The sequence below is a fragment of the Loxodonta africana genome, chromosome 10, assembly GCF_030014295.1.
Source record: "Loxodonta africana isolate mLoxAfr1 chromosome 10, mLoxAfr1.hap2, whole genome shotgun sequence".
NCBI lineage: Eukaryota > Metazoa > Chordata > Mammalia > Proboscidea > Elephantidae > Loxodonta > Loxodonta africana.
The window spans coordinates 10,501,671-10,523,697 of NC_087351.1; the positions used below are offsets into that span (position 1 = coordinate 10,501,671).

At 43.0% G+C, this 22,027-nt stretch overlaps 2 protein-coding genes across 4 annotated transcripts in view; one reads left to right on the forward strand and one right to left on the reverse strand.

The window, feature by feature from the left end:
- Nucleotides 1-8,085, reverse strand: part of AFG2B (AFG2 AAA ATPase homolog B) — a 32,585-nt gene extending 24,500 nt beyond the window's left edge. The window contains exons 1-3 of one of the 3 annotated variants that reach the window (XM_023539077.2): nucleotides 6,922-8,085; nucleotides 5,654-5,839; nucleotides 1,376-1,534 (exon numbers count right to left, since the gene is read on the reverse strand). In XM_023539077.2, the coding sequence (XP_023394845.2) occupies nucleotides 1,376-1,534; nucleotides 5,654-5,839; nucleotides 6,922-8,016 (1,440 nt within the window). In that variant the 5' untranslated portion in view covers nucleotides 8,017-8,085. The remainder of the gene's footprint in view (nucleotides 1-1,375; nucleotides 1,535-5,653; nucleotides 5,840-6,921) is intronic. The other 2 variants (XM_003420127.4, XM_010599679.3) reach the window with 2 other exon arrangements.
- Nucleotides 8,086-8,131: 46 nt separating this feature from the next.
- GATM (glycine amidinotransferase) overlaps nucleotides 8,132-22,027 on the forward strand; it is a 60,900-nt gene continuing 47,004 nt past the window's right edge. Inside the window, exon 1 of the mRNA XM_023539078.2 lies at nucleotides 8,132-9,311. Within this exon, the coding sequence (XP_023394846.1) occupies nucleotides 9,216-9,311 (96 nt within the window). The 5' untranslated portion in view covers nucleotides 8,132-9,215. The remainder of the gene's footprint in view (nucleotides 9,312-22,027) is intronic.

Genomic DNA, 22,027 nt, shown 5'->3' on the forward strand with positions numbered 1-22,027 from the left:
TGGAGTGGTGTCCCTCAACATCCACCGTCAGAACCAAAACCAGGTAGCCATGCAGGCTGCGGTGGCTCCTCATTATAATTTTACGCTTCTTCCGATCTTTACTGTGTCTGTCTTCTTTTAGATCAGAGGTCAGGACAAACTTAGGGCCACCACCTGTATCTGTACCACCCAAAAAGAATGGTTTTTACATTTTTTAATGACTGGGAAAAAAACAAAACAATAATATCTTGAGACATATGAAAATTATATGAAACTCAAATTTCAGCATCCATAAATAAATAGTTATTGAAACCCAGCCATACTTGCTCACTTGTATTGTCTACAGCTGCTTTTATGCTACAACACCACAGCTGAGTAGCTGTGACAGAGACCAGGGAGGCTGCAAAGCCTAGAATAGTATTTACTATTTGTGCCATGTCATGGACTGAATTGTGTCCCCCCCAAAATATCTGTCAACTTGGCTAGGTCATAATCCCCAGTACTGTATGATTGTCTACCATTTTGTCATCTGATGTGATTTCCCTGTGTGTTGTAAATCCTACCTCTATGATGTAATGAGATGGATTAACAGCAGTTACATTGATGAGATCTAGAAGATTAGACAGTGTCTTAAGCCAATCTCTTCTGAGGTACAAAAGAGAGATAGGAGTAGAGAGATATGGGGACCTTATATCACCAAGAAAGCAGTGCTGGGAGCAGAATGCACCCTTTGGGCCTGAGGTTCCTGTGCTGAGATGTGCCCAGGCCAAGGGCAGACTGATGCTAAGGACCTTCATCCAGAGCCAACAGAGAGAGAAAGCCTTCCCCTGGAGCTGATGCCCTGAGTTTGGACTCCTGGCCTACTAGACTGTGAGAGAATAAATTTCTCTTTGTTAAAGTCATCACCTTGTGGTATTTCTGTTACAGCAGCACTAGATGACTAAGATAGGCCATTACAGAAAAAGTTTGCTGTCCCCTATCCTAGATTATAAACTCTTTAAAGCAAAAAACAAAAAAAGGATGAGGTGGTAAGTATGAAAACAGTATTTGAGGGCTACAGAAGTCAAGTTGGAGCCCTGGTGGTGCAGTGGTTAAAGGGCTGTGACTGCTAACCAAAAGGTCAGCAGTTCAAATCTACCAGCCACTCCTTGGAAATCCCATGGGGCAGTTCTATTCTGTCCTACAGGGTCGCTATGAGTTGGAATTGACTCAACAGCAACAGGTTTTTTGGTTTAGGAGTCAAGTTAAATAAGGATTGAAGAGTAATGGTTTGATTTAGATATTCAGATCTTATCAGTGATTGTGGCAAAAGCCGTTTCAGTGGAATATGTTCTCATTACAAATGCACTACACCTAAGCTGTAATACTCTACTGGCTAAATGAATTCTTATCTTACCTGTTTTAACTTCAGTTTTACATCATCAAGGCCACCAATCTGCTCCCAGCCAACAGGCTTGATGTCCATCAGTCCAATGACACTTCGAAATGATGAAGGTTGAATCTTTTTAAAAGCTTCAAGGAAGTCTGTCTCATCAATCACAGAGTTGTCCTGATTCTAAAACAATGTAAACCAAAAGGCAAAATCAAACCAAACAATAGATAGGCCCTTTTTGTGTTACACAAGCACAATTACTGTTTTTTTTAATCCTCTTCTGAATTTGCAAATCCACTGCCGTTATAAAAGAAATAGATACGCATGGTACAAAAAACTGTCTCCTTCCCTGATCCCACCAGTCTTCATCCCCAGGACGCCAACAGTTTCCTGTGTCTTCTTCTAGTACATTCTGTGACATAAGCATAAGCATATTCCTTCAGACACATACACAAATGGGACCATACTGTGCGTATCAATCTGTTCTGTTCTCTTTCCACTTAGAAATTTTGTATTGGGTTGTTGGTCTTTCTCTTTTGGTTTGTAAGAGTTCTTTCTATGTCAAGGAAAGTGGACTTTTGTCACAGGCTACAAGTATTTTTCTGAATTCATCTCATGTCTTGGCTTTGCATACGGTATTGTTCTGCTATCCCAAAATGGTCCAATTAGCAAATCATTTCCTTTTTTGGGTTTTTCCTTTTATGCTATGCTTGGAAAGCCTTCCTTCACTGTAAGATTATATTTTAAAGAGTGCTTCCTGAAATTTCCTTGGCTACTCCAGTGAAGCAAAATTTTGGTTACGGTTAAAAACGCCTTACATTTCTATTTGTAACAGCTGTATTACATTTATTGAAGGATTTGCTGACAAAAAATTCAGAACATTCAGTTTTCTGTAAATTCCCATTTTCAATAAGAAACATTTTATCCCATTTATGTAGGATTATATAAGTGAACATACACGTATAGAGCTATTCTGACTAGCATTCCAAAAAATGTTAACAACTGTAATCTCCAGAAGACGAAATTCCCACAATTTTTACTTTATACTATTCTGTCTTGTTTAATTTCTCTCTCTCTCTCTCTCTCACACACACACAAACACTAGTATAAGAAAACAGCTTTTTTTTTTTTAATTGGCTGACAATATTAGATCTTGGGCACCTGAATATTAATGAATTTTTGGGTAACACCAACTAACATTTGAAAATTTCTTTTATAGTTCAAGATCCCTTGTGTATACATGGCTTCATCTGATTCCCATAACAACCCTTTCAGGCAGGTAGAATTCTTTCCTCTCTGTGAATAAACGTGGGTGTGTGTTAAACTATGTTTGTAATCCTTTAGTAGGAACACTCCACGAAAACGGCACACACTCTACTGTCTCCTTTGTCTGCCCTGGCACAGAAAGAGGCAGCAGCAGCCCCTCAGCTGCTTGGTGTGGGAAAGAAGAAAAAGAGGAGCCAGTACCTTCCCAGATGCCTCTGGCCCTTCTTCCTGTTTGTCTTTCTTCCTTCCACTTCCCCTGGTTGTTTCTGAGCTCAGCCATCACCTGTGGGAACTACCCCTGGGCAGGCCCCTCCTGAGGTGGCAGTGGGCTCCACCTGCTGGAGGACGGCAGCAGCTGATTGGTCCTCCTCTCCCTAAGGCAGAAGTGCTTAAGGGTCAAACCTGGAACTTCAAAGCAGAGGGAATCCTAAATGTCAATCTCCTTTCTCAACTCCTGATACTCTCTTCCTCCCCACAAAAAGCATATATTGTCTTCTCACCCCTTTAACATGGGATGTGCCATAAAAACTTACAGCAGTTTTGGTCCTGAACCCAGAAGATGAGGAGTTAGGAGTTCACGTAACTCCTCCTCACCTTCGGTGTAAGAGCAAAAATAAAGAACAAGGCAGTCAGGAAGGATGTGAAACACCCAGGTAAAAAGGTTTTTGGTTTTGGTTTTTAAAAATTAGGATGATAAATTATCCTTTTCTAGTTTAAATAAAGTCAAGATTGGGTTTTTTAAATTACAAGATCAGAGGGCAATTTTAATATTACAATTGAGATAAAAAACTTTGCCCCAGATTCCTCAGCCTGCTGAAATTATTATTTTTTTTCCCAAAGGGGTTTAAGGATTTAGGATTACTAGTTACATATGAAATGACCTGATTTCCCCGTCAATAGATTGGAATTTATAATAAACCAAACCCATTGCCATGAAGTCCATTGGGACTCATAGCAACCCTACAGACAAAAGTAGAACAGCCCCATAGGGTTTCCAAGGAGCACCTGGTGAATTCAAACTGCGGACCTTTGGTTAGCAATCAAGCTCTTAACCACTGTGCCACCAGGACTCCAGAATTTATAATAGTTGAAAACAATAATAGTAGTTGGAATTTTTCCTCTTGCCATCAAGTCAAATTGATTCTGACTCATAGCAACTTTAAAGGACAGAGTAGAACTGCCTCACAGAGTTTCCATGGAGCCGCTGGTGGATTCGAACTGCCCACCTTTATGGTTAGCAGGCATAGCTCACCATAGCTCTTAACCACTGCACCACCAGAGCTCCAAAGTACTATTTAAAATAGTTGAATACTATAAATATCCTAATATTTTTGGGATATATTAAAAAAAAGCTAATATCCTAAATATTTTTAATGAAGGTACAAATGAATTAGAGACATGAATGTCAAAGAATTTTAAATAAAATTCCAGATACATGATCTTTCCCACAGTTAGAAAAGTTTTGGGTTTTTTTCCCCCCACAAGATACTTATAAATGACAAAGAGAAAAACAGTATCTTGACAACAGAGAAATCTTACAGACATCACCTTATCCAAGTGACTGAAGTTAATTTCACCAGGAAAGGACAAACAGATACCATCTGCTGCCTGAGAGATGCAGTGAGAAGAACACAGGAACCCTTCTGTGACAAACTTGCAAAAAATGCAAACCCTGAGTCAAATCACCAGGAAACATCAGTCAAACCCAAACTGAAGAATATTCTACGTAATAACTGACCTGTACTCTTACAAAGTTAAGGTCATGAAAGAAAAGGCTGAAAAATGGTTCCAGACTAAAGACTAAGAAATCATGACAATTAAATGCAATATGTAATCCTGAACAAGAGAAACAATTATCTTTTTCTCTTTTAAAATTTTGCTATAAAGGAAGTTAGTGGGACAAACGGTGAAATCTCGGTAAGGTCTACGTAGATGAAGTGTATCAGTGTTGATCCCCTCATTTTTATCATTGCACTGTGGTTGTACAGCAGAAGGTCCCTGTCTTAGGCTGGGTTCTCATTTTTATCATTGCACTGTGGTTGTGCGGAAACCCTGGTGGCGTAGTGGTTAAGTGCTATGGCTGTTAACTGAGAGGTCGGCAGTTCGAATCTGCCAGGCACTCCTTGGAAACTCTATGGGGCAGTTCTACTCTGTCCTATAGGGTCGCTATGAGTCGGAATCGACTCGACAGCAGTGGGTGGGTTGAGTACTGTGGTGCAGCACAAGGTCCCTGTCTTAGGCTGGGTTCTCATTTTTATCGTTGTACTGTGGTTGTGTAGCAGAAGGTCCTAGTTTTTTGGAAATAAAAACTTACATTTTCAAGGGGAAAGCGGCATCATGGCTGTAGCATACTCGTGCATGTTTCAGAAATATATACATATACACAGAGAGAATAACAAGACAAATGCAGCAAAATGTTAACATCTGGAGAATCCAGATGAAGAATGTACAGAAATTCTTTGTCCTATTTTTGCAACTTTTCTCTAAGTCTGAAATTCTTTTGAAATTAAAAAAAAAAAAGAATTGATTCTTTTGAGGCGACCGCCTTTTTCCTGGCTGCTCTGGGGACCGGTGGTTTCAACATTAGGATGTTACTAAGCCAAAAACAAACAAACAATCCATTGCCATCGAGTCGATTCCGACTCATAGTGACCCTATAGGACACAGAAGAACTGCCGACCTTTTGGTTAGCAGCCGTAGCACTTAACCACTATGCCACCAGGGTTTCTGGATGTTACTAAGAGAGTGGGTAAATAGCCACCCGGTAGACTTGGAGGGCTCAGCCCCTTCTTCCCACCTTCGTTCATATATTATTTATACGGATTTGAGATGTAAAAATATATATAAGAAACAGCCATGAAGGCTATCGATAGTTGTAAGAGAATGTTATTTATCACTTTTTAATCCCAAAATTAATTTGATACGTTAATGAAAACATTAACTCGGGTAAACCAAAAAACCAAACCAGTTGCCGACAAGTCAATTCCCACTGACGATGATCAACATGGGCAGACGATGAGAAGCCAGCCCTCTTACCTTGTCACCATGAAGCATAGCATGCAGGGCCGCCTCCCTGCAGAGAGCCGTCAAGTCTGCGCCAACACAGCCAACTGTCATTTCTGCAAGGAGGCCCAAGTTGACGAGACTGGAGACCGGCATCTTCGAGGTTAGCACTTGCAGAATTGCCCTTCTTTGTCTAAGGGTGGGAGTGCCAATGACAACCTATTTGTAAAGCAAAAAAATAAGGAGAAATTAAAGCTTATATAGTTTGACAATGTACGTATTTTTATCCTCACAAATCTGTGCAATAATTAATGAACCCTTATGGAACTAGTACAGTGCACTCTGACGCACATCTCAGAACACACAGAAAGTTAGGGATCTACACCCTAATTTTCCAGGGGACTAATGAATTTTTTTTTTTTTAATGAATACTGGCCAGGGAGCAGAACAACAAAAATTGTATAGTGCACTGAAGTTTTTATTTATTTTCGAGAACCTACCACTTCTTGGAAACCCTGGTGGTGTAGTAGTAGTCAAGAGCTACAGCTGCTAACCAAAAAGCTGGCCAGAGGCAGAGAGGGATAGAACAGTGAATCAGTCTAGATCCCTGCTCACAGGGAGCTGATTCAGCAGACAAGTACCAGATAGTGCAAGAAAGTCACTCAAGTCCTTGAGGGATTAAGCTAAAAGTATGCAATTATCCTTTGTTTAGAACCCTACCACAAAGCCCGAACATCATTTCAATTAACCACTAAGTTTCAAACTATTTAATAGAAATCAAGAATCAATTTAAGACCAACGCTCATTAAAAAAAAGGGGGGGGGCTGCTTTGATATTTACCCTCCCTGGCAACTCAGGACGCAATTGTGGGTTTTTTTTTTTTTTTTTCAGTTTCGGGACAGGATGCTGGCATTCTCACAAGGGAGAGCTAATGCCTGCTTTAACTTCACCGCTCTCCGCCTTTTATTTCCACACACTTATTTCTTGAGGCTATCCTTCTACTTTAAACTTCCATTCCAACTCCATACGAGTTCAACATGCCTGTGGCCGACCTAGTTCCCTGAAGAACTAACTCTACTGATTATAGGGCGTACTCGTCTTCAGGACATGTACGGGAAAGTAAACCCTAGGAGACAATTGGAGATTTGGGGAAAAACTGATCCCGGCTCCCAGGTACTATTAGGTCAGAGCACGCGTTCTCTGCACTCCGCCCTCACCAACTTCCAAACCTCAGTGGCAATGCCTAGGGGCAGCCAACCACGGTCCCAGGGGCTACGGGCCAACCGGCCACGCCCGCTCACCTCTCTGTCGAATCTCCCGGGTCTCCGCAGCGCCGGGTCTAGCGCGTCCGGCCGATTGGTGGCTCCCACGACCAGCACCTGGCGGTCCCCGCTGGCGCCGTCCAGCAGCGTCAACACCTGGGCCACCACGCGGCTCTCGGGGGCGCGGTGCGGGCCGCCCCGCCGGGGGCACAGGGCGTCCACCTCGTCCAGGAAGAGGAGGCTGGGCCCGCGCCTGGCCAGCTCCTGGGCGCGCTGGAAGACCCGCCGCACGTTCTCCTCGGTCTCCCCGGGCCGCGCGCCCTGCAGCGCCGGGGCGCTCACGGCCAGCAGCGCGGCGCCCGCCTCCCGGGCCACGGCGCGCACCAGCTGGGTCTTGCCCACTCCAGGGGGGCCCGCCAGCAGCACCCCGCGGGGCACGGCGAGTCCCAGCGCGGCCAGGGCGCGGGGGTAGCGGAGCGGCAGGCAGAGGAGCTCCCGCAGCGAATCGGCCGCCTCCGACAGGCCGCCCAGGGGCGCCTCGGGCTGCGGCTCGGCTTCCGACGGGGGCGTCCCGCTGAGGACGATGCGGGTGCGAGCGGTGACCAGCCCGGCCGCATCGGGACTCGGCGTCCCGCCGACTACGTGCAGGGCGGCCAGCGGGCCGGGGGCACCCGGCGGAGCGGCAACCACGTGGCCCCGAGACACCGGCCGGTTCCGCAGCAGCTCCTGCGCCGCCTCCAGCACGGCGGCGGGACTCGGGTCCCCGGGCGCGCCCGCTCGCTCCCGCAACACCGGCCACACGGCGAGGCGCCGCAGGGGCGGGCAAGGCACCAGGCGCAGGCGGCTCAGGCCGAGGCTCGCGCTGGAGCCCGGCGCCCCCGCCGCCGCCCCGGGGCTCGCGCACTGCGGGTCCAGCTGCACAAAGCCGTCGGCTCCGTCCCGCCGCGGCCAGGCGGTGCAGAGGCACGAGCCGCCGTCGGGCAGCGAGATCTTCACGGCCGAGCCCAAGCGCGCGCCCAAGGCGCGGAGCGCGGCCGGGCCCAGGCGGCAGCGCTGGGTGCCCCGGTCTCTGGAGTCTAGGGGTAGCAGCTGTAAGAGCGGCTCCGCAGGGAACGGGCCCGAGTCCCGAGCCATGGCGCACGGAGCACCCGAGGTCGAGAGAAGCGGGGCCGGCGTTCCGCCCGGACCCAAACGGCCTGAGCACCGCGCGCCTCCGCCGGAAGCGGACTACGCGCATGCGTTAGGGCAGGCTCGGGCTTGCGAGGCGCTGAGGTCGCTGGAGAGCGAGGGGGTCCAGCTCCCGCCGGGCCCCGGTCTGCTGTGGCGCTGTCCGCCTGGACGAGACCCAGCCGCCCAGCCCAGAGCCTCCCGGAGTTGGCCTTCGGTGCAGGTGCTGGCAGGCAGCGCGGCCGAACGGCACGGTCGTCCAGCAGGCGCCCAGGCGTCGCAGGGCGTCACCGGCGCTGCGCTCCGGCTGGAGCTGCGCGCCGGCCTGGGGACGTGGCTGTCGAGAAGAACTCTGAGTGCCTTCGCGTGTGCGGTGTTACCGGCCGGGTGCTCGGGCCAGGTGGCTGGGACAGCGGAGACAACAGCGGTGGCGCCTTCAGTAGCCGGGGCCCCAACCTGTAGGGAAGGTCCGTGCACCGCCTTAATAGAGAAGAGCACCAGCCTTGCAGGAGAGAAGTACAGTGACGTTTAAAATACCTTGGAAAGGGGAAGGAAAAACAGGTCCTCTGTTGCCTTTGTGGTGTACTACGACATTTTTTTCTGACCCCCGATTCAGTCCTTTGAATGTTCTTTGACAACAACTTAAGGATACCTAATTTTTTAATGGCAGCGTCTCGGTTCGAGCGACAACTGCTGTCTCCTGGGGGCACAGCCGCACCAAGCCCTGCTTTAGAGGCGACACTTGCCTACAGTATCAAGACTGCCTCCTGCTATTTTTCCGCCTTTCATCTCCACAGGGAATTACTCTTTCCCCGTTATCAGCTGGACTACATTTCCTATTCTCTTTAACTTTGCTCATCAAAAAGAAATGCAGATACTCAAAGTCAAGAAAATAAGCTTTGTTTTTATCATATTCACATTTTCCCCATCTTTACTGCAACTCACATCTCCATGAAAACTATGACGCGACAAAAATTGAAGTTGCAGATAGAGTAAGTCACTGTGACTTGTTTTTCTTCTATCTATGCAAGTAGTGGTTTGCAGACAGCATAGCAGTGTCCTCTCAATGGAAAGTACCGTTTGATCGAGGGCCTTAAGATCAATGGCAGTTCCTGGTCTCATTCTGTCGGAACTTCAGAGCAGATACTGACAGACTTCCGGATTCCATGGTGACTTACCTGGTCTCCACTGTACCTTTCCAGCTCCCAAGCTGGCACAACTTGAATCAGAAAGTAGCAGCAGCAGCAGGAGGTCCTGAATGGGTAGGTCACCCATTAGTTCTTATTCTTTCTCTTAATCACACTGGCTTCTGTTCTCTTGGGTTTTAAGACTTTTCAATAACAGTTTTGCATTTTCTGAAGAAATACATAAACATCATTTTTACTGACTCCTGAAGTTGTGAATGAAATGCCCATCAAATTATTTTGTCATGAACTCATCAGACATGAAAGGGACTGGACAGTGGGTAAGTGAGAGATGCTGATGAAGAGTGAGCTAATTATAGCAAGTGGTCACTTGAGATGTGTTGGCATCTCCTGTCTGGAGCAGGGATGGGAGGATAGAGAGAGTTGGAAGCGGGCAAAATTGTCACGAAAGGAGAGACTGGAAGGGCTGACTCATTAGGGGGAGAGCAAGTGGGAGTACGGAGTAAGATGTATATAAACTTATATGTGACAGTCTGACTTGATTTGTAAACGCTCACTTGAAGCTCAATAAAAGTTAATAAAAAAAATTATTTTGTCATGATACCTGTACTTCCACTTATGAAGATCACTTTTATTCCAGGTTCCAAGAAGCTTTGAAGATCTAGAAAAAAGAAGACTTAATAAGAACATGCTAATTGTCTTAAATATGTAAAGGTCTGTCATGGAAAAGAGCTGGTAGATTGCTGTGTAGCTACAGTGCAGAACTGACCTGGAGGTAAAAGTTTAATGGCGCAGATTTAAGAGGCTTCCTCCGCATTTTAGTATGGTCATGTGGAAGGTAGAGCCAAGAGGCAAAACCAAAGCCAACTGGTATGAAACATAGGGAAGCAGATTAAATTAAATCAAGCTTAGAGTTTTCTGCATTGGTTTCAAGCAAGTAAGGTGGAGGCTGAAATTTTATGGATAGGATATGGAAGAAACTACATGTTGCTTTGGGTTTGTCTGAGAGGTTGCCTTTATGCAAGGTGTATTAATTTCCTAGAGCTGTCATCAAAATTAGCTTCAAACTAGGTGGCTTAAATCAACATAGATTTATTCTCTCACAATTCTGGAGGCTAGAAGTCCAAAATCAAGGTGTCAGGGCCATGCTTTCTTCTGGGGAAGAATCTGTTCCACGCCTCTCTCCTAGTTCCTGGTGGCTGCCAGAAATCCTTGGCTTTCCGTGGCTGTAGCTGCACCACTCCAATATCTGTCTCTATCATCACTTCTTTCCTGTGTATCCTCTCATGGCCTGCTTATAGGACAGCAGTGTCTTAGTCATCTAGTGCTGCTGTAACATAAATACCACAGTGGGCAGCCTTAACAAAGAGAAATTTATTCTCTCACAGTCTAGCAGGTTACAAGTCCAAATTCAGGGCGCTGGCCCCAGGAGAAGGCTTTTTCTCTTTGTCGGCTCTGGAGGAAGGTCCTTGTCATTGGTCCTCCCTTGGTCTGGGAGCATCTCAGCACAGGAATGTCAGGCCCAAAGGACATGCTCTGCTCCCAGCACCGCTTTCTTGGTGGTATAAGGTCCCCCTGTCTCTCTGGTCATTTCTCTTTTTTGTGTCTCAAGAGATTGCTTTAAGACACCATCTAATCTTGTAGATCTCATTAGTATAACTGCCACTAATCCATTTTATTACAGCATAGTGATAGGATTTACAACATAGGGAAATCACATCAGATGGTAAAATGGTAGACAATCATACAAGGGAATCATGACCTAGCCAAGTTGGCAGATATTTTGGGGGGATACAATTCAATCCATGACAACCAGTCATTAGACTTAAGGGCCACACTAATCCAGTGCAACCTCATATAAACTAGGTACATCTGCAAAGACCCTGCTTCCAAATAAGGCCACGTTCTGAGGTTCCAGGTGAATCTAAATACATCTTTTTTGATGACATGATTCAACCTACCACACAAAGTCAACCTAGAATTCTCTGACCTCGTAAAACCCATGAGTCCAGGAAATAGTCACTTCATACTCTCCCTGAAAGGTCCAGTCTTCCCCTTACGATACAAACAAAAGCAACCAGGAATCCTGTTCCTGGGCCTTTATCCTTCTCTACTTACTCGTGGCGGAACTATTACTATGACTGGCCTTTCCAGTCAGCCAGTAGAATCCACTTTGTCCCTTTAAATCAGACTATTTCCAACACTACTATTTCAACCATTTTAACCTCCTCATTTAACATACCATTCAATGACGTAGTCTGCTCCCTTTTGTGCTTTATGTGTTTTGTTTCTAGTATGACCCAAAATTGGGTAATTCTATGAACTGAAGAGTACCAATCAAAGCACCAAAAGGTTGAACACTAGAGGGAGTCCAGGACCGAAAAACCTGAAGACTACTGCAGTGTTAGGGGTTTGAAGTGTTCCACACGAGGCTTCCACTAGATTTTCCCAGCATTAACACCCGGATGTATGAAGCAGTCATGTTGTCTCTATATAGTACCTTAATTATTTTAACATAATTTCTACATACATAGGCCATATAGAACTCAGTTTCCTAGTTAAAATTTTGTTGCCACATTAAATATCAAAATAAGGCTCCCCAAGTCCAAAATTTAGTAGTGGTTCAAAATGCAAATGAACTGAGTTTATTTTGTGATAGCCTAGAAACCATTCCAGCTTTGAGCTGCTTCCGATAGCCCTACTTTTGTGAGATTCTCCTGAAGTGATATATTTAACAAATAGTTTTTTCTTAATTTAGGTTGCTACATTCAGGATTACAATCTGCCTTGTATCAACTATAAAAATTCTTAGCAATATGGAATTCAAAAGAATTGGAACCTCTACTTGTTTTAGAATAACTATTATATAATATTTTGGTGTCTTCAGCATCAATAATATATACTAAATATTATATTTCAAGATATGAGATACACCATAATGATGAAAACCGTAAAGAAAAGGTTCAGTTAAGCCAGTCGCATGAGCCATCCGTAGATCAATGGCCATCCTTCCTGTGTTTCCAGGCTCATGTTATTTTCAACCCTAATATATTTGAATATTAGCAATGATGATGATTTCTAACAGGTAAGTATAGAGACTCATTTAACCACACTTGAAAAAGCATGGTTTACAAATACTCAACATGTTCATGAAGATGTATCAAGTGACTCCATTTCACAGATACTTAATATGCCAGATTTTCTTAAAATGTGTAATGAAAACTCCCCGAAATAGGACATTGTTAAAATTGTTCTTTAAACATTTCCATCTTTAGACTTTCTCATGTACCCAGGCTAGAATTATTCTCTAGAAGATACGGAGTCAGGGAGGGTGATTAGGGCCATCAGATATCTTTGCTGGACTACAAATGACCTGTAGGCTGTAGTTCACATAACACCATTCTGAAACTCGGTTCTTGCAGATTTTCATGAATAATTGTTTGTTTCATCGTTTTTTGGAAGTTAAGCCTCCAAGGGACTTATCCTCTATGATGTGAGTTCAAACTGTTCAACTAATAAAATAAGATAGGCATTTATTTAACAAGTATTTATTACACATATGTTGTTGTTAGGTGATGTCATGGATTGAATTATGTCCCCCTAAGATGTGCGTAGTGATTTGGCTGGGCCATGATTCCCAATATTGTGTGGTTGTCCTCCATTTTGTGATGTAATTTTATGTTAGAGAGGATTAGGGTGGGATTGTAACACCCTTACTAAGGTCACATCCCTGATCAATGTAAAGGGAGTTTCCCTGGGGTGTGGCTTGCACCACCTTTTATCTTACAAGGGATGAAAGGGAAGCAAGCAGAAAGTGGGGACCTCATACCACCAAGAAAGCAGTGCAGGGAGCAGAGCCTTTGGACCTGAGGTTCCGATTCTGAGATGCTCCCAGACCAAGGGAAGATCTATGCATTACAAGGACCTCCAGAGCTGACAGAGAAAGAAAGCCTTCCCCTGGAGTGGCGCCCTGAGTTCAAACTTCTACCTACTAGACCATGAGAAAATAAGTTTCTCTTTGTTAAAGCCGTCCACTTATGGTATTTCTGTTGTAGCAGCACTAGATGACTAAGACAGGTGCCATCAAGTTAGCTCTGACTCATAGCCACGCTATGTACAACAGAACAAAACACTGCCTGGCCCTACACTATTCTCAGAGTCATCTTATGCTTGAGCCCATTGTTGCAGCCACTGTGTCAGTCTCTTCGAGGATCTTCCTCTTTCTCAGTGACCCTCTACTTTACCAAGCCTGGTGTCCTTCTCTAGGGACTGGTCCCTCCTGATAACATGTCCAAAGTATGTGAGACCAAGTCTTACCATCCTTGTTTCTAAGGAGCATTCTGCTTATATTTTTTCTAAGACAGATTTGTTCATTCTTTTGGCAGTCCATGATATATTAAGTATTCTTCCCCAACATCATAATTCAAAGGCATCAATTCTTTTTCGGTCTTCCTTATTCACTGTCCAATTTCCTATGCGTATGAGGCAATTGAAAACACCATGGCTTGAGTCAGGTGCACCTTTTTCTTCATGGTGATCTTTCCTTTTTAACACTTTAAAGAAGTCTTTTGCAGTAATTTGCCCAATGCATTGTGTCATTTCATTTCTTGACTGCTGCTTCCACGGGCATTGATTGTGGATCCACGTAAAATGAAATCCTTGACAACTTCAGTCTTTTCACCGTTTATCATGATGTTGCTCATTGGTCCAGTTGTGAGAATTTTTGTTTTCTTTACGTTGAGGTGTAATCCATACTGAAGGCTGTGGTCTTTGATCTTCATCAGCAAGCGCTTCAAGTCCTCTTCACTTTCAGCAAGCAAGGTTGTGTTATCTGCGTAGTGCAGGTTGTTAATGAGTCTTCCTCCAAGCCTGATGTCCTATTTTTCTTCATATAGTCCAGCTTTTCAGATTATTTGTTAGGCATATAGATTAAATAGATATGGTGAAAGGATATAACCCTGACACACGCCTTTCCTGACTTGAAACCATGCAGTATCCCCTTGTTATGTTCAAACAACTGTGTCTTTATCTATGTACAGATGCCACAATTAAGTGTTCTGGAATTCCCATTCTTTGCAATGCTATCTGTGATTTGTTATGATCCACACAGTCGAAGGCCTTTGTGTAGTCAGTAAAACACAGGTAAACACCTTTCTGGTATTCTCTGCTTTCAGCCAGGATCCATCTGACATCAGCAGTGATATCTCTGGTTCCATGTCCTCTTCTGAATCTGGCTTGAATTTCTGGCAGTTCCCTGTCCATGTACTGCTGCAGCCACTTTTAAAAGATCTTCAGCAAAATTTTACTTGCGTGTTATATTAATGGTATTGTTCCATAGTTTCTGAATTTGGTTGGATCACCGATCTTTGGAATCTCTTCCAGTTGGTTGGCCAGGTAGCTGTCTTCCAAATTTCTTGCATAGACGAGTGAGCACTTCTAATGCTGTATCCATTTGTTGAAACATCTCAGTTGATATTCTGTCTATTCCTGGACCCTTGATTTTCACCAATGCGTTCAGTGTGGCTTGGACCTTTTCCTTCTGTACCCTCAGTTCCTGATCATATGCTGCCTTCTCCAATGGTTGAAAATCAGCCATTCTTTTTGGTATAGTGACTCTGTATTTCTTCCATCTTCTTTTGATGCTTCCCGTGTCATTTAATATTTTTCCCATAGAACCCTTCATTATTGCAACTCGAGGCTTGAATTTTTTCTTCAGTTCTTTCAGTTTGGGAAATGCCAAGTGTGGTCTTCCATTTTGGTTTTCTAACTCCAGGTTTTTACGCATGTTGTTATAATACTTTGTCTTTTCAAGCCACCTTTTGAAATCTTCTGTTCAGTTTTTTTTTACTTCATTTCTTCCTTTCACTTTAGATACTTGACATTCAAGAGCAAGTTTCAGAGTCTCTTCTAGCATCCATTTTGGCCTTTTCTTTCTTTCCTGTCTTTTTAATGACCTCTTGCTTTTTTTTTTTTTTTTTAACTGTGCTTTAAGTGAAAGTTTACAAATCAAGTCAGTCTGTCATACAAAAATTTATATACATCTTGCTATGTACTCCTAGTTTCTCTCCCCCTAATGAGACAGCACATTCCTCCTCTCCACACTGTATTCTCTGTGTCTATTCAGCCAGCTTCTGTCCTCCTCTGCCTTCTCGTCTCCCCTCCAGACAGGAGCTGCCCACATAGTCTCATGTGTCTACTTGAGCCAAGAAGCTCACTGCTCACCAGTATCATTTTTTGTCTTATAGTCCAGTCCAAACCCTGTCTGAAGAGTTGGCTTTGGGAATAGTTCCAGTCTTCGGTTAACAGAGGTCTGGGGACCATGACCTCTGGGTCCTTCTAGCCTGAGTCCGACCGTTAAGTCTGGTCTTTTTACTAGAATTTGGGGTCTGCATCCCACTGCTCTCCTGCTCCTTCAGGGATTCTCTGTTGTGCTCCCCGTCATGGCACTCATCAGTTGTAGCTTGGCACCATCTAGTTCTTCTGGTCTCGGGCCCATGTAGTCTTTGATTTATGTGGCCCATTCTGACTCGGGCTTATACTTCTGTCTTTGTTGTTTGTCATTCTCCTTTGCCCCAGGTGGGTTGAGACCAGTTGATGTATCTTAGATGGCTGCTTGCTAGCGCTTAAGACCCAAGACGCCACTCACCAAAGTGGGATGCAGGATGTTTTCTTAATACATTTTGTTACACCAATTGACCTAGATGTCCCCTGAAACCATGGTCCCCAGACCCCCGCCCCAGCTACTCTGGCCTTCGAAACATTCAGTTGCATTCAGGAAACTTCTTTGCTTTTGATTTAGTCCAGTTGTGCTGGCTTCTTCTGTATTGTGTGTTGTTATTCCCTTCACCTAAAATAGTTCTTGTCTACTACCTAACTGGTGAATATCCCTCTCCCTGTAACCATCAAAGAATATTTTCTTCTGTGTTTAAACTATTTCTTCAGTTCTTATAATAGTGGTCTCATATAGTATTTGTCCTTTTGCAACTGACTAATTTCATTCAGCATAATCCCTTCCAGATTCCTCCATTTTATGAGATATTTCACGGATTCATCGTTGTTCTTTATCGTTGCGTAGTATTCCATTGTGTGAATATATCGTAATTTATTTATCCATTCATTCATTCATGGACACCTTGGTTGCTTCCATCTTTTTGCTGTTGTAAACAGTGCTGCAATATCTGTTCGTGTAAAGGCTCTTATTTCTGCAGGATACATTCCAAGGAGTGGGATTGCTGGATCGTATGGTAGTTCTATTTCTAGCTTTTTAAGTTCCAAAGTGATTGTACCATTTTACATTTCCACCAGTAGTGTATAAGTGTTCCAGTCTCTCCACAACCTCTCCAACATTTATTATTTTGTGTTTTTTTTGTTTTTGTTTTTATTAATACCAGCCTTGTTGGAGTGAGATGAAATCTCATTGTAGTTTTGAGTTGCATTTCTCTAATGGCTAATGATCATGAGCATTTCCTTATGTGTCTGTTAGCTGCCTGAATGTCTTCTTTGGTGAAGTGCCTGTTCATATCCTTTGCCCATTTTTTAATTGGGTTGTTTGTCTTTTTGTTGTTGAGTTTTTGCAGTATCACATAGATTTCAGAGATCAGGTGCTGATCAGAAATGTCATAGCTAAAAACTTTTTCCCAGCCTATAGGTAATCTTTTTACTCTTTTGGTGAAATCTTTGGATGAGCATAGGTGTTTGATTTTTAGAAGCTCCCAGTTATCTAGTTTCTCTTGTGGTGTTTGTGCATTGTTAGTAATGTTTTATACACTGTTTATGCCATGTATTAGGGCTCCTAGCATCCCTATTTTTTCTTCCATAACCTTTATCATTTTAGATTTTATATTTAGGTCTTTGATCACCTCTTCCTTTCTTCGTGTATGATGTCCTTGATGTCATTCCACAACTCGTCTGGTCTTCAGTCGTTAGTGTTCAACACGTCAAATCTATTCTGAGATGCTCTCTAAATTCAGGTGGGATATTCTCAAGGTTGTACTTTGGCTCTCGTGGATTTGTACTAATTTTCTTCAGCTTCAACTTGAACTTGCAGATGAGCAATTGATGGTCTGTCCCACAGTGGGCCCCTGGCCTTGTTCTGACTGATCATATTGAGTTTTTCCATGGTCTCTTCCCACATATGTAGGCAATTTGATTCCTGTGTATTCCATCTTGGGAGGTCCACATGTATAACCCAAAACCAAACCCCCTGCCGTTGAGTTGATTCTGACTCATAGTGACCCTATAGGACAGAGTAGAACTGCCCTGTAGAGTTTCCAAGGAGTGCCTGGTAGATTCAAACTGCTAACCTTTTGGTTAGCAGCCACAACACTTAACCACTATGCCACCAGGGTTTCCTCCACATGTATAAAAAAAAAAAAATTTTTTTATAGTCACCATTTATGTTGTTGAAAAAAAGTATTTGCATTAGAAAGTTGTTGGTCTTGCAAAACTCTATCATTTAATCTTTGACATTGTTTCTGTCACCAAGACCATGTTTTCTACCAATCCTTCTTCTTTATTTCCAACTTTCAAATTCCATTCACCAGTAATTATCGATGCTTCCTGATTGCATGTTCAGTCAATTTCAGACTGCAGAAGTTGGTAAAAATCTTCAGTTTCTTCGTCTTTGGCTTTAGTGGTTGGTGTATAAGTTTGAATAATAGTCATATTAACTGGACTTCCTTGTAGGCGTATGGATATTATCCTATCACTGGCAGTGTTGTACTTCAGGATAGATCTTGAAATGTTCTATTTGACGATGAATGCAACACCATTTCTCTTTAGGTTGTCATTCTCAGCATGGTAGACCATATGATTGTCCAATTCTAAATGGCCGATACCAGTCCATTTCATCTCAGAAGTGTCTAGGATATCAATGTTTGTGTGTTCCATTTGATCTTTGACTGTTGTCAATTTTGCTAGATCCGTACTTCGTACATTCTACTGTTCATGGCCCTTTCTTCTCATTTTGAGCCCCCACAGTAAGACAAGCTGACAGACGTGTGGAGGATTAAACATATGCTTCATTCTAATTAATGTACCAGGGGCTGAGTTTACAATAGTAAAAATAACATGAGATTCTTGCCTCCATGGAGCTTAAGGTCTAGTGGGGGAAGTCAGACATTAAAGTCATAAATTAAAGACATTAAAGTGAATAAATCAGGTAATTAAAGATGACAAAAATTGCTATGAAGAAAATAAACAGAAAAGGACTGCTTTTGACAGGGAAATCAGGGAAGGCCTCTCTGAAGAAGTAGCACTTAAGCTGCAACCTGAAGGATGAGTAGGTTGAGAAGGGAAGGGTAAGTGTGCTTAGCAGATGGAAAAGCCTATGGCAAAGCCCTGAAGCTGGAACATGCTTGCTGTGTTTTTATATATATTGGTGAAGCGGTTAAGAGATTGGCTGCTAACCAAAATGTCAGCAGTTTGAGTCCACCAGCCTCTCCTTGGAAATCTTATGGGGCAGTTCTACTCTGTCCTGTAGGGTTGCTCTGAGTCAGAATTGACTCAATGGCAATTTTTTTTTTTTTTTTTTTTTTTTTATGGTATCCTTTATATATGGCTCGGCTATTACATACCGGTAAAGTATACCATATTAAAAAAAAAAAAAACTGTCGAGTCAATTGTAACTCATAACGATCCTGTAGGACAGAGTAGAGAGTAGAACTGCCCCTTAGGGTTTACAAGGAGCGGCTGGTGGATTCAATGACCTTTTGGTTAGCAGCTGTAGCTTACCATAACTCTTAGCCACTGTACCACCAGGGCTCCGGAATGAAAGAGTGGTGCTAAATATATACTTGTTGGATTGAATTTAGGGAATAGAGTCTGGTACCCATCTGTGTGGGTTAGCTCTTGTTCTATCCTCACACACTGGATACTATTCAAGGAAGAATGGGTAGACCTCAAGAGTGATATTCAAGGAGAATGTCCCTACTCCTGACTGAAAGCAACTCCTCTTGCTTCATCTACTATTCATTCCTCTTTTGCATGCTTTTTAAATTTTGGTTAAATGAATCATATGAGCCTCTAACAATTCAGGATTACCTCTGTAATCACTGCTAATGTTCAAATACTGTATCTTAAGGTTGGATGTAGCATACCACTGGAAACCCATGTGCTGCTGGATTATATACATGCACCCCCCAACACACACACTTTTCATACCATCAATAAGAATCAGTATCACTTTTATTGGATTATTGCAACAGCCTCCTAACTAAATTCTATCTTTCCAAAACTCTCCTTAATTGCCACCACATTAATTGTCAATCAGAAAACTAACAGGATTGGGTATTGTATCTGAGGGATCTGAAAATTCTAGTCTATCATAATGAATTCTAGAGCTTTCAAACACTCAAATTCGTCCAGGAGTTTTGACCCAATATTACATAAGATCTGGTCTTGGGGACAGAGCCAGAAACAAGGCCAGCCTGTAGGTTTAGGGTTTATTCATAGTGACTTCAGAGGTACCTACTTCATCAAAAATTTCCTCTAGTGCTTTGCTACACTATGTCCAAGAATGGAATGGAATCTTTAATTCTTACTTTCTAATTTTTTTTTTTTTTTTAAGGCACCCAGATCAGGCAGACATATCTCTTTGCTGCTCCATTATATTTCTCTGATTGGCAAGATCTTGCTGGAAAAATTGAATTCCTGAGAGACGACAGACATTCCTGGGTGAGGCAAATGGTTTGCCCTCATGTATTAACCTAAAGGTTGGCTGTTTGAACTCACCCAGGGTATCACAGAGGAAATCTAGTGATCTGCTTCTGTTACGATTACAGCCAAGAAAACCCTGTGGAGCAAGGTTGCCATGAGTCAGAATCAACTCAATGGCAACACATCAAGAGAGGAGAGAGAGCGATCTCATGATATTTTGGCCTCAAAATGACTCAGAAGAAATTGATCCACTGGGTTCCAAAGTAGGAAAACGGAAGAGATATCAAGGAAGATACACCTTCCGAATCCTCTCAAATTGAGCAGATAGGGAACTTTCTTCAGAATAATCACATTGTCTTTGGTACTGAATGCTTTATTTGTCCGTTGAAATGAAGGTCACTGCTTCCCACACACACGCACATAAAAATGTGTGGGAGTGGCTATGAATTCCTAGGCATGTTTCAGAATTTTCTCTGGGCTAAGTCTATGTTGCTCTGCTACTCCCAGACCTTTATACTCTTCTGACTTCAAGTAAACTCAATTTGTTCCTGAACCATGAAACAGACTGTAACTTGCTTTGGTGCCATAGAGTTAAGGTCTTGACAAATATACTCACCCAGCCAGAGTTAGTCCATTCTTCTTCCGGTTTTCCTCAGCATGTAACATGTACCCCTTTTAAGCACTTGGCTTCTTTCTGCATTGAATGAGTTAGTCATTTTCCTTTCCTCCCTCTACTGCCTCCTGATTTTAAGGGTTGGCAGTGTGTCTTAGCCATCTTTCACTCTGCCTTCTCCCAACAAGGGTTCAAACCAGTTTACAAACCTAACGAGTTGCCAGGCGACGGTAATGTTGCTGGTTAAGCAACAGTTCTGAGAACCACTAGTGGAGCAGTGGTTCTCAAAATTTATTATATGTAGGAATCTCCTGGGGATCCTGTAAACTGTAGGTTCTAATTCAGTATATCTGGGGTGGAAATGCAAATTCTCAGCAGGGGTTTGAATCAGAATGGATGGTTCCAAACCCTGATTGCTACTGACTAGATGTGTGATCTTTTCCTTTTTTTTTTTAATGACTAATGAAAGGAGCACTGGTGGCACAGTGGTCAAGTACTGGGCTGCTAATTGAAAGGTCAGTGGTTCAAACCCACCAGCCGATCTTTGAGAGAAAGGTGTGGCAGTCTGCTTCTGAAAAGATTACAGCTTTGAAAACCCTAGGGGACAGTTCAACTGTGTCCTGTAAGGTCACTATGGGTCAGAATCGACTCAATGGCAACCAGTTTTGGGTAATGACTAATGACATTAGGCATTTTTCATGTGCTTGTTGACTACTTGAATATACTCTTTGGTCAAATGTCTGTTCAAGTCCGTTTCCTATTTTTCAATTGGGTTGCTTGTCTTTTTGTTGCTAAGTTATAGAAGTTATACATATATACATACACACACACATACACATATATTGGACCTTTATTAGATATATGGTTCCTGAAAATTTCTCCCAATCTGTAGTTGTCATTTGCTTTTCTGATAAAGTTGTTTGATGAACAGAAGTATGTAGTTTTGATGAGGTCCCGGGTCTTAGTCATCTAGCGCTGCTATAACAGAAATATCACAAGTAGATGGCTTTAACAAACAGAAATTTATTCTCTCGCAGTCTGGTAGGCTACGAGTCCAAATTCAGGGCATCAGCTCCAGGCGAAGGCTTTCTCTTTCTTTGCCGCCTCTGAAGGAAGGTCCTTGTCATCAATCTTCCCCAGGTCCAAAGGGGTTTGAACCAGTGTGGCTTTCTGGGTGGTATGAGGGCCCCTGTCTCTCTGCTTGCTTATCTCTTTTATAGACACTATCTAATCTTGTAGACTTCATCAATATAGAAAAAAAACAGCCACTAATCCATCTCATTAACATCATAGTGATAGGATTTACAATACACAGGGAAATCACATCAGATGACAAAATAGTAGACAATCGTCAATACCGGGAATCATGACCTGGCCAAGTTGACAGGTATTTTTTGGGGACACAATTCAATCCATGGCACCCCATTTATCTATTTTGTCTTTTGCTGCTCATGCTTTTGTTGTCCTATCTGATAATTCATTGTAAAAGCTAGACCCCACAGTCAGGTCACCGTATTTTCTGCTAAGAATTTTATGGTTTTAGTTTTCACTTTTAGGTCCTTGAT